At 38.8% G+C, this 12598-nt stretch overlaps 1 protein-coding gene across 1 annotated transcript; it reads left to right on the top strand.

The window, feature by feature from the left end:
- The first annotated feature begins 766 nt into the window (after positions 1-766).
- CTCFL (CCCTC-binding factor like) lies at positions 767-12000 on the top strand. Its single transcript, XM_088527802.1, has 10 exons — positions 767-1261; positions 2030-2264; positions 3886-4047; positions 4505-4638; positions 5923-6043; positions 6631-6780; positions 8031-8191; positions 9011-9193; positions 9949-10069; positions 11846-12000. The coding sequence occupies exons 1-10, from the start codon at positions 767-769 to the stop codon at positions 11998-12000; spliced, it is 1917 nt and encodes a 638-aa protein (XP_088383928.1).
- Positions 12001-12598: the final 598 nt, after the last annotated feature.

The following is a 12598-nucleotide window of genomic DNA, read 5'->3' on the forward strand; positions in this document are numbered from 1 at the left end:
AAGGCACTTTGCTATGTGCTGTATTTTGTAATGTACTGAGTTATCATTTAGAGATAAGACTCTAAATCCTTCCTTCACGCTGGTGTATAGCAGAGTATTAATAGTAAGTGGGCCTCACAAAATGTTTGAGGTTGGAAATTGCCAGCCTTGAAGGGTACGAAAGATAGACGTTAGTTTCTCTAATCTTACAATTTTGCCTCAAAGACGTTTTTACAACGCCTCGGGAGGGCTCTCGAACTGCGAACGTCCTGTTCTCCCAGTGAATAACCAATCCTGAAGGGACTGCAGCACAACGGTGCTCACCCAGCACCGCCGTGGCGAGGCCGGGCCGCCGCGTCCCCACGCGAGGCACAGGGGCACGGGGAGGCCGTGGCAGCAGCTGCAGGGCGGGTCGTGATGCCGATGCTGCCCTGAGCGGGGCAGGGAGACGAGGAACCGCGTTCCCCGAGGCTGACGAGCCCTGCGGAGCGCAGTGGGTCCCAGCCGGGTGCGAGGGTGCAGGGCCGGGCCCTCGCAGCGGCCGCCGCCCCCTCGGGGCAGGAGGAGCTGGGCCCGTGTGGTGGCCACCAGGCCGGGCTGGGCTTGGAGGAGGCCCGAGGTGAGGGCCAGGAGGGGGGCCTGGCATGGAGACGTGCTGGGTGGAGTGGGGAGGCGGGCAGGGGCACGGCGGCAGCGCCGGAGCGGGGAGCCCGGCAGCAAGGCAGGGACATCGTGTCCCAAGGGCCTCTTTCTCCTGCTTTTTCCCCCTTGCCAGGTTGGCTCAGCAATGGACGCGGCCTTCGCTCTGGCAGAGCCTTTCACCAAAATCAAGGCTGAGGAGAAAAGCTGGAGCAGGGCAGGAGACGAGGCTGTGGAGGAGCACGTAGCCCGGGTGCAGGAGGAGCCCTGCGCCCACAGTGCTGGGGACACCGCGCTGGATGGAGGCGGCGAACCCCCGGAGTGGTCCCTGCCCGCCGAGGACGGCGAAAAGCAGCTGCTGACGCTGCAGCCGGTGCGGCTCAAGGAGGGCGAAGATGTCCCCCATGGCGAGCAGCAGCCGGGCCGGGCGAGCGGGGCGCACGCGGGGCCGCACGGCGACTGCGCCGCCCTCCTGCCGCCGCTGCTGCTGCTGCCGGGCCGCGGCGCGGGGCAGGGCCTGGCCCCCGGCGCGCAGGGCGGCCTCGGCGCCCTCTGCGACCTGCAGTGGATGCAGATCAACATCGTGCAGGAACGGGCGCCCGCCGAGCGCGCCCACGGCCCCGTGGACGTGCTGCTCATCGAGGTAGAAACTCAGGGTGTGGTGAAGGCTGGTGCGATAATTGTTGGCATCCTGGTATCGTACTGACGTGGTTCTGCTTTTAACATTATTTTGCTTAAGTGTTCCCGTTAATTGGACTAAAATATAAAATTCTTTAAATTCGTTTCACTTAAAATGCATTGTGTTGAAAGGGCATGCAACTGTTGGCATTAATACTGTGCTGACTGATGGTTTTAAAGGAAAAAGCATGTTTTCCATTTCAAAACTGTTATCCTACTCTATATTTTAAGAGGTATGATCATTTTTAAATTTATCTAATGCCAAAAATCTCAGGACCTTATTAATTGCCTAATGACCAAGAACAGCACATGAACATTACAAGCTGGCTGCCCAAGTCCTTTATTTATTTTTAATAAATGTTTTTTAAAAAAATACAAACATGTTTTCTTTGGTCTTTCCTTTTAAAAGGTAAATGTACTGAAATTAAGTTTTTAAAAATTAAAATATATTTCAGGATGTAAGTTTATGTGTTTTGAGTGCTGTAGTCTGAAAAAGATGGTCAAAATTTGATATAAAAGTTTGAAGAGGTAGGGCTCAATTTGAAGAATTGCTCATCTCTGTTTAGGCTGCTGCACATTAAATGCAAACTGTTATTGCAATGCTGTCCTTGCATTAGGCTGAAAATTTGAGTGAGTTGGTAGCTTGCTTCTTGTTGGTGTCTTGGTTTCTTTGTCATTAATAACTTCTTTTGATTAGGAGAGTTTTAACCCTTTTTTTCTTTTTTCTAAGTAGCTTGAAACTGATAAACATGTCATTGCACTTGAAAATAAGGTCCAGCCGTTAACCCCATTTGAAGAAGGAGCAGAAAAGGATCTTTTTGGTGTTGAGGAAGCAAAGAGCCTGGACTGTAAAGCCAGTGGCGATTTGTTGGTTTCGTGCAATAAAGAAGAGGAATACTCGTCTCCATCAGAGTCCAAAAATCCCAAATCTCTAAAATCTGAAATTAGCACTTCATATCAGAAAAAAGGTAAAAACATGACTAGTTTTAGTTCCTTTTTAGATAACATATTTTAGATTAGATTTAGAAGTGAAGTTGAAGTGGTATAGGAAAGTTTCACAATGCTTATTGCTAGGTTTGGAAATTTAGAAGGGATAATGTCCTTCAGCCCTAAATGAGGAAGATAATGTTGTTTGATATCTGCGTAGTGTCAGGAGAGAGATTTTGGGTAGCATTTAGAAATTAATGATCTTTCAAACAGTGTGCAATACTTGAAACCTTCAGGGAGCTTTCAATGTCAATAATGGATATAAATGCCTTTGAATAAACCTAATAAAGTACTTAGTCTTTCATAGTCCCTTCGTTCTGTTTCAAAATGTCCATGTAAGGATTGTGGATGAGCTTAGAATGGTTCTAAGCTACAGGCTGAGAAACAGTGGTAGGTAAATATTGATCTTCAATCTAAATAAAAGTAACAGAAAATACGTGATTTAAGAAACAGAGAAGTATATTGCAGAAGTTAAAGTTCATTTAAAAGGGAATGGAGGTACAACTGTTTCTCAAAAAACTGTATGCACTGTAAAAGTCGGATGGCATCAGTAGAGTTGAATCTACAAATGCGTGTGTCACAATCTGAATATTAAGGTATGTTGGATGAGATTGATTAAAATATGGATATTGTAGCAATTGTTAATATTCCTTGTTTTAGCCTGTGTTTATAGGGAACAAATGAGCAGCTTTAACAAAGCTAACTATTCTATGGGCATGAATCCATAATGAGTAAATAGCAATAAAGTGTTTTTGTTTGCTGTTATTGAAGTGGATGTTAGCTGCACATTTCTGTGCTATGAAGCATTGAATAAAATACATTTTGATCTCAGCATGAAAATCACTGCAGAGAGTGCACTTGGGAGCTGAGATGGCTGTGCTGGAAAGGCTCTTCATATATGAAAGTGTTTGCCATGTGGCAGTTCTGGATCTTCAAAACCAGAAGTCTGTCATATTTCCTCTTTAGTACTGCCTACAGAAATTCATTATCACTGTGATATGAGTTTAGAAATGTTATGTAATCCAGGAAGGATCATAACTTTCTTCCTTGAATTCTTCAAGGAATTAATCTATCTTTCCTCAAGTTCAACTAAAGATTTTATAAATCTAATAAAATATAAATCATAGTAAGTTCTATTTTATGGATTCAGGCCTATGGGAAAGCTCATAATATCTTAATCTGCCCTTTTGAGTTCTTTTAAAGAAGCTTGATTAATACTTGTAACACAGTTGACTTAAGGATGAGTGTTGCAAAGGGTCCGTTGAGCCAAGTGTTAATACCATCACGAGAAGGAACTCTTACCCTGTCTTGGAGCTGAGAACTAGTCCAGGAGTTAGGTTTCTAGGGATTAGGTTCCAAGCTTTATCACTCATTGAACTATTTTTGGATGAATCATTTCAGTCTTAAATAGCTACAATAATTCCTGTCTGACAACTCAACTTTTTTGTAGTGCATTTGGAAGTCCTTCTATTAAAGGTATTGCAAAAGTGAGAAATAGTTTCATCCAGACTAGAGGAATTACGTTGAAGTTGGTGCTGTTTTTGTAAAAGTAAAGTCATTACTGTGTGGCTCACATGATCTAAATATGTCTTGTTTTCACAGCAGTTTTCAGCTGCGATTTGTGCCCGTTCACCTCGCTCAGAATATCGAGTCTGAACCGTCACGTGAAAACCCATTCCGATGAGAAACCCCACGTGTGTCACCTCTGCCTCAAGGCTTTCCGTACAGCCACTCTCCTGCGTAACCACGTGAATGCTCACACAGGTAGCGCCTTATTTTTACAGACTGCAAAATTTAATAGGTGAATTTGTCTTAAAGGTCATATTCAGTTATTCTGTGCTCCGAATTTTCACTGATTTCGTTGAAAAGTTTCACTCTGAAGCATGTGGTGTGCAGTTACTAAGTCTCTGTGTATGAATGCATTTTTCTTGTTAGGTATCGTGACACATTTTTCAGCTGAACCTAAACTTCAGTTGGTTCTAATTATATGATGTATGATGTGTTCTATTTCTTTTTTTTCTTTGCTATTTAAATAAATTAAACAATTTGTTAGACCCCATATTTATAATAAATCTAAGGTGTGTATTTATTGCCTATAAAAATAGGGTTCTGAAAAATCATTATAAATGTAAAAAAAAATGTGCATGCTTAAGACAGAAAAAAAAAAAGCATTGTTATGTATTTTATTGAGGAAAAACTAAGGTTTGCTATATTCTTACAGGGACCAGACCATATAAATGCTGTGACTGTGATATGGCATTTGTGACCAGTGGTGAGCTCGCAAGACACAGACGTTACAAGCATACTTTAGAAAAACCCTTCAAGTGCTCACTATGTAAATACTCCAGTGTAGAAGTAAGTGCAGCATGACTTCATCTTTTGGGACGCCTTGTAGACTTTCAGATACTAAGATTTCAATATAGCGTGTGTTAAGAATGTTTTTGCTAGATAGGGACCTGCCTGTGCGTGTATCATGCTGCCTGTATTGCCCTTGTTCATTGTCAAGTTCATATTGGAGATCGGCCAGTAAATTACAGAGCTATTGCCAATTGCCAGGCTACATTACTAATATTTAGCTGGCTTGGTTTGTGCTGGTGAAAGTCTCCATGGTGATGTGGATGAGTCTTTGCTGAGCTGGGAGGAACGGCCGAGCCTGTGGTGGCTGCAGTACCTTCATGCTTGGCAGGAGGAGCACAGGGCATCAGAGGGGAGGCAGGAAGCTCCCCAGCATCCCGGGAACCGGGAATCCACACAGACAGTTGCCTTAAGGTGAAGGCTCAGGTTCCTCCAATGGCCTTTGGGGAATACTGAATTCCATTATTCTAGTATATTATTGCAGAATTAGTGCATTATATCAGATAAACAAAAGTTTGTGAAGGCACACCTCTCACTTTTATGCAGATTTTTTCCTCCCCGTCTCCACTCAGGAAAAGAAAAAGTAGTCTGGATTCCTTGACTCCATACTTTGTCCATATAATAATGCTTATAAATGAATTACTTGAAATTCCTTTTCGTGCATTTATTTAGTTTTTAAAAATAAGAGAGGCTTTTTACATGTACTAAAACTGCTGCTAGATAATGTTTCCATATTTATTTAGTATGTTTGTCAGAAGAGAAATTCCGCATTAGAAAATCCTAATTTTAGATTGCATACCTAAGTATTTGTGTAGAATATAGGAACAATATATAACTATAAAGTGAATTAAACCTTTGTGATGAGATTGCTTCATTGGGACTTGCAGGTGAATAAATACTTTGATCAGTGAGTTCAGGCTTTCATTTATTTTTTCCTGAGTATTTTCAAAGCATTTTACATTTGCCTTATCAAAGTAGCCTGAAGGTAGTGGGAATCCAGTTTTGCTGATTTGGAAATTATGGCCTTTATTTTCTCCTTATGAAGTTTCTTCTTTTCTTAATGTCGGGAGATGGAAACAAGAAATTAGGGAAGAAGGGGAGAGAAGTATTACCTAACTAAACCTGCAAAAATCTGATTGTACAGGAAAATTGGGAAGGGACTAATTCTGGGGTTGAAATAATATTTAAATTGCAGCAGAATTATTTTGTAAAACTGCATACATTTTAATTGGTTGTGCTTTTGGAATATGTGTGCTATTGCAGAAAATGTCTTATTTTTGACAGGCCAGCAAACTGAAGCGACACATTCGCTCGCACACCGGAGAGCGTCCTTACGCCTGCTGCCTTTGCAGCTATGCCAGCAAAGACACGTATAAGCTGAAAAGACACATGGTGACCCACTCAGGTAGGACGGCCTGGTGTAAGCCAGCCTGTGTCCCCGGCAGGGCTTTAAAGTTCATAGCTTTACCAGTTACTTTAAAGTGACCTGACTTCAGACTCTGAAATGTAGTTGCTGAGAAGCAGTTTTCCACTTATGATTTTGAATAAAAGCTTGAGAAACATTTTTGGAAAGAAAGGTAAGAAAAGAACTTACCTTTCCCCAATATCAGTAGCTTATATTGCTTCATTTTTTTTATCACATGAGCTTTACAGCTCTTCAGCTCTTCTTGTGAGTTGAACCATCAGTATTTTATATGAAGTATTCAAGACAGAATAAATGATTATTAAAACATAATGCGATTAATAATCTAGAATCATATTAACAGCTTTATACTTTTGTCAGTTTGATGCAGAGCCACTGCAGCCCCCAGGTCTTGCAGGATAATCGGCCACATAAACTTGTTGACCCTTTTGTGCATTGTCTGCTACCAGGACGACTTCCGTGGGCTGGCGACTGATGCTGATAAGAGTGTCTGTCTGGGGGGATTTTGTATTTGTATCCATTCTGGAGGCAAGTGCTTCAAAGTCTGTATTGTTTTTTGATTTTCACAGGTGAAAAGCCATATGAATGTTATGTTTGCCAGGCCAGATTCACTCAAAGTGGTACCATGAAAATCCATATATTACAAAAGCACGGTGAAAATGTGCCAAAGTATCAGTGTCCGCATTGTAGCACGTTTATTGCAAGAAAAAGCGATCTGGGTGAGTGTAAAGAGAAAAAAAAAGAAATTGGAAATAACTAGAAAGTTATATTTGATTGTTATTGTTTATACTGACCTTGTATCATTGCAGAATTTTTCCAGAGAAAATGTATTTATTGATTTAAATGTAACTCTTTTCTGCGAGGAGATGTGGTGACATCTTGTGGTTGATCCTTTATTTTTCTCTCTAAAATGTGAATTTTAACTTTCTTTTACTCAATACCTGTTGCACTGTGACCTTCTGTTTTCCAGCATGAGGGTTCCTCACAAAAAACTATGTTCATGTATTGCCAAATTTATTCTTAAAGCTACAGAAAACAGAGCAAATCTGCATGGAGCCATTTCAGTTCTCACATTCTGTTTCCTTCTCGGGTCTAGCCAATATAAAAATATCCATTAGCAATGTGGGAAACTAAAATAAGTGAAAAGTTTTAGTATATGTATGTTTTTGCTTTTACAAAGCTTTTAGTTTGAATTTTTCTGCTTTTTTTGGTTGCTGAGCACATTGTCCTTCTGATTTAGAATAATACATTAAATTGCATTATTTAATAAAATGCAAGTTATCTTTTGACTTCATCAATTCCATGGAAAATCCTTAGAATTCTAAATTTACTAGATTACTATCAAAAATGATTTTTGATGTTCTGTAACAGTCAGAAGTGATAGAATATGCTTTAAAAAGGCTTTTAGGTGTCTTTTGCATCTATTTATATTTTCAAATAAAGTTCCCTTGGAGATATGTTAATATTTGAAACGTGAAGTGCAATTATTATTTATATATACCATTTCTTTGTTTTTTTTTTTTTTCCATTTATCATTTTGTTATTGCAAATACTACTTTAGGTAGTGTTTATTTGTGTTTATAGGTAGGCACAAGCACCTATTACCACTTTCAGAAGAGTTTGATTTCCATGGAAATTGATGAGGCTTAGGCTTATAAACTGTTTAATTTCCCTGGAAAGTCAGTGTCTTGTGTTACTTCTTTATTACTAAAGATGCAATTATTATTGCAACTGCATTGAAAAACTGGCTATTTGGGACTTCAGCGAGCTGAATCCCCTGCTTTCTGGCGTTGAGGTCAATAGTATGTTTTCTATGTTTTTTTGCCCCTATAATAAGGAACACAGAAGGTTCCTTTCTGTATTTTGCTCTACCACATATGCCCATACTTGGGCACAATCAAACTCTTATGCAGAACTGTGGAAATCCACAACTTACCATTAAAATTAACTGCCTTTACTAACTGTTTAGGTGTCCACTTGCGAAATCTGCATTCCTACATGGCAGTGGCAATTAAATGCAGTTACTGTGAAGCTGTTTTTCATGAGCGCTATGCTCTTACTCAGCACAAGAAGACGCACAGAAATGAGAAAAGGTTCAAGTGTGATCAGTGCAGCTATGCATGCAAGCAGGTATGTAACTGAGAAATGATTGCTCATTGAATTGGGGCTTTGGGTATGGTTTACCTTAGGAAGAAAAAAGTTTTTCTTACTGCAGTCTTACTAAAATACTGTGGCTAGGTTTATTTGAAAGATAAATGGTTGATGGGAAAAAAAAACAGTAAAATTGGAATGCAAAAAAAAGTCTAAAGCTATCAGATAAATCTTTGTACATGAACTGTTAAGGAGTGTAAAGTAAGAGCAATCATTTTTGCTGATGTTTTGATGAGAACAAATTGCTTGTAAGTACACATTTCAGCAGTGTTGTAGAATGCAGCTTGAACTAATTTTTTTATTAAAGAAAAAAGTGTTATAAAAATATTCGGGACATTGCTGTTTCTAAATTTTGAGAAATGATTGGATTTCAACAGGGGATTACTGCAAGGTCACAGGCATAGCAGCTCAACTGGAGTGGAATTTCCAAGAGGAAGTGGGGAGAAGAGATGCTGAGAGCTCTCAAAACACTCAAAATAGAGAGTTCATGATTCTGAACTTACTCTCACTTTTATAGAAGAGAATTTCATTTTATTTCAGACCTGAAAAAAAACTATAAATTTGATTTTATTGCTACCTTTGGTCTTGATTATCTTGTTTGCTAACATTAACAAACTTAGGAGGGATAAACTCTTCTGACCTACTCCTAGTCAGTAGATATTAACATATTATTTGGCATCTCTTGGCATGAAGGATTATTAAGGAGCCTGTGGAACATCCTTGTACTTGTGAGTGTGTTTTTTTGAACACATCACCAAGCTGGGTAGTGACGTTGCATGTACTTGGTTGTTGTTGCAGGAACGACACTTAGTTGTCCATAAACGCACCCATACTGGGGAGAAGCCCTTCAGCTGCCTGTGCTGCAGCAAGAGCTTTCGGCGCAAGCAGCTGCTCACCGTGCACTTCAGGAAGCACCACGACTCCAATTTCAAACCTCCAGTTTATGAATGCCCTGAATGTGGTAAGGGCTATTCACGCTGGGTAAGATGCTTCATTTTAAGGAATCTCAGTGGAGTTATCTTTAGTTAAGTACTACATATCACGTACTGAAAATGAAAAGCCGGGCACTGACTAGAGTGTTAACCTCCTAGTGCTAAGCCAGCATCTGTTTGTTTTTTTTTTTTTTCCCAAGCTCTATAGCAGTGACATTATGTTTTTCCCCTTCAAGGTAGAGGTATCTGTCAGGTGGTATTTTCAGGGGTGCCACCAGTTTCTACAATGCAGTGTTGGAGTTACTAGAGCTCAGCACAACAGCCTGCTCAGAACAAACACAAACGCAGTGGAGAGGTATAAATTTTAACACAAACAGAAGTGCTTGGAGCTAATTGAAGGGATGAGTTCCAGAACCACTTCAGCAAGGGAAGTACGAAATTTCTGTTTGTGTTAAAATCACATACTATGTGAAAGTATCACTGGTTTCGGATTAACTGTAAAAGTAAACTGTCAAAACTTGGAAAGCCAGTGCAACCCTTTTTACATTTTATGTGTAAGACCATATGGCTTATCTGTGAAACAGGTAATAATACATATTGTTTTATACCCATCAAGTAACAGTGTTCCTTTAAACCAGAATTCCAATATATATCCTGCGCAGATCTTCAGGAGTTTAAGGAAGTTAACTAAGGCTTTCACTTAGTGATCCAAAATGTGCTCATCAGAACCATATTTTTTTCTTTATATTAAAGTGCTTAAAAATTAATATTGATTCATATATTTATGCTTCATTATGCTGACAGAGTAATATGCATAAGCATGCTGAAAATTGTGGATTGGTGAGAGCAAAAGCTGTTGCATCCAGAAAAAGAAGCAAGGGCAAAAAGAAAAAACGTGAGAACCTAAGGCATGTTAAACAAGAAGGTAATCAGCGAATAAGTTAGAATTTAATCATGTAAATTAGAATCAAGAATAAAAGGCTGAGGCAGTGAATCTCCCCTGCTGTTTAATTACTGTTTCACAATGAAGCTAATTTAAGTGCTAATAATGGAAGAATGCTTCAGAAAAGTCTTTATTATGTGTCAAAATTGTAGTCATCTGAGATAGGGTCATTGCTGAGGTGCCTGTTCTGGGACATCTTTTCCCCTGCTCCTGCATATGTTTTCCTAAAGTCCCTACTTGGTAAAGTGTACAGGTGCATTTTGCTTTTCCATTTTAAAAATTCAATTTGCCTTTATCATTTCTGAGTGAGCCATAGTGAGCTTTCCTAAGAGCCCATTTTTTAGTAATAGATACTGCCTTAAATCAGACCAGCTTGAAAACTCTCCAATCTCAGAATTCAAACCAGATGTTAATCACGGCAAAGCTAGTAGAACTTAACAAAAGTTTTTCTTCTTTCTCTCACGCTTTCGCATGGTCAAATAACAATAAAAATGCTAGTGGTGTAAACAGCTAGATTTTTCCCTTCCATTGGCTGCAGACATGAACAGGTCAGTTTATTGGCCTCTTGTTTCAACATGTGTGCTCAGACCCTTGTAATTACCTAGTGTTACTTAATGTAAATAGCTCTTGAGCACTGAGTGCTTATTCCATTATTTTGAATATAGAATATAGGGAAATTTCTTTTCTCCTCTTCCCCTTTCTTCCCAATGTTTTCTCATTAGCCTAACAAAAAAAAAGCTTGACCAGAGCACCCTGTTAGTTTTTGCTCTCTGACTCACAGATACTGTTGGAAGGCCATGGTAATCATCTTGCTATGATTCTCAAGGTGATTTTTGTGGAGAAAGCGTGAAGAATGGAGACGTATCTGAAGGCCTAGGTGTTCCAAAACCTTATATTTTGTATATCAGATTGTATCTACATGTAGATATATGATTTGTGGCCAATGACACTGAGGTAAAAAAGAAAAAGAAGAAATGCTGACATTTTTCTGAATCTAATGAATATACCAGCAGCTGAATTTACATTAGCATTGACTCTTCTGTTTGTACTGGTAAAGCTGTAATGGTATGGTTAGAAGGAAAAGCTACAGCTGCAGTGTTTCTGCTTTTGGAGTAATTAGATTTTACTATTCATTAGGGTTTTCCTATTATATATAATTTTCAAATTATATCATTTTGGTATAATGTAGATCAGCTGGAAGCTTTGTTTCCTGAATACATATTATGTCTCTTTAGGTGTTGCTCTTGTAAATACTCAGTCTATTAATTCCCTTGCACAAACATTATTCTGTCCTGATTGCAGAAATTTGTTCCTAGAATTGACTTTTTTGAGAGCGTACATTGCTCTTCACTTCTTACACAACTTGCGGAGGCCTATAGTGTTCTCTGTGTAGCTTTATAAAAGATCACATAAGCCCAATAACTTCGCTCTTTTAGAAAATATTTGTGCAACTGATGACAGTTAATGACTTACTGTTACTAAAAAAAAAAGAAAACACATGTACAGGAAATAAACTTCCAGTTAAATAATGCTTAGTTTTCCCCTGATAAGAATCCATGCATACTCTTTATTAACAAAACTTGTAATGCAATATTTAAACTAAATGTACTCATATGATAAGATGTGTTACCATATATATTGAAAGTATTCTCTCCACGTAGTTAAGTTTATTGAAGTATTTCTTTTCCTGATTAATCACCAATATATATATGTGTATATATAATATATATATATATATATATATTTCTTTTTACACAGCTGACCTGGAGTCCTTCCAAGATGTCTCCACTGTGAAAAGCGAATATTGTGCCAGTGAGATTGTTCCAGTTTTAGATGGAATAGAAACAGCAGCTCTCAGCAAACAGAAAACAGAAATGACATGTGAAATGCTTCTCAACATGATGGACAAATAATGCCCAGGACAAATGAACAGAGCCTGGTTCTCCCTTTTAACGCTGTTTGTAATGACCTGTTCAGCATGCATAGCTGTGTCCAGTTAGTAAGCTAGAAGCGATGTTGGTTGAAAGCTGTTGAAATCCTTCTGAACTTGTTTTTTCTTCCTGTTGCAATTTATATGGTGTACTTTTATTTGTATCCAAATAAAAAGTAGGCTAAAGAAATGTGAAAGTTAAAAGGAAATATCACCTGTTGTATTACATTTATATATTGCATTAACATAATAACAGAACAAAGAAAAAAAAGATCTATTTTCAAAGTAATTTATTATAAAGTAGGTAAGATTGTTTCAACTTGCGTTTTATTTTTCTTTCAGATTTACTCAGAATTGCGTACTGATCTAAAGCAGATTTTTTTCCTCTGTAGCTCTGTACAGTCGAGAGCTGCATAAACTTCAGCTTGTTTGCACTTTACTAAGGTGAGCACGTGAAGGGCAATGATAGCTTAAGGCAACGAACATTTGCTGAATCTCCTTCCTGTAAACTTTAGGTTTCACAATACTAAAATATAATTTTAGTGTTAAAAATAGTGTGCTAAAATAGTGGAATTTTATAC

This window comes from Tinamus guttatus, unplaced genomic scaffold, assembly GCF_059628265.1.
Source record: "Tinamus guttatus ecotype Peru unplaced genomic scaffold, ASM5962826v1 Tinamus_guttatus_pri_ptg000027l, whole genome shotgun sequence".
NCBI lineage: Eukaryota > Metazoa > Chordata > Aves > Tinamiformes > Tinamidae > Tinamus > Tinamus guttatus.

Bases quoted from the DNA above. Each gene is read 5' to 3' on its own strand.
- CTCFL (XM_088527802.1), top strand. From the start codon at position 767: ATGGACGCGGCCTTCGCTCTGGCAGAGCCTTTCACCAAAATCAAGGCT. The intron at 2,265-3,885 runs GTAAAAACATGA...TTGTTTTCACAG, and splicing joins CACTTCATATCAGAAAAAAG to CAGTTTTCAGCTGCGATTTG. The intron at 8,192-9,010 runs GTATGTAACTGA...TTGTTGTTGCAG, and splicing joins GCAGCTATGCATGCAAGCAG to GAACGACACTTAGTTGTCCA.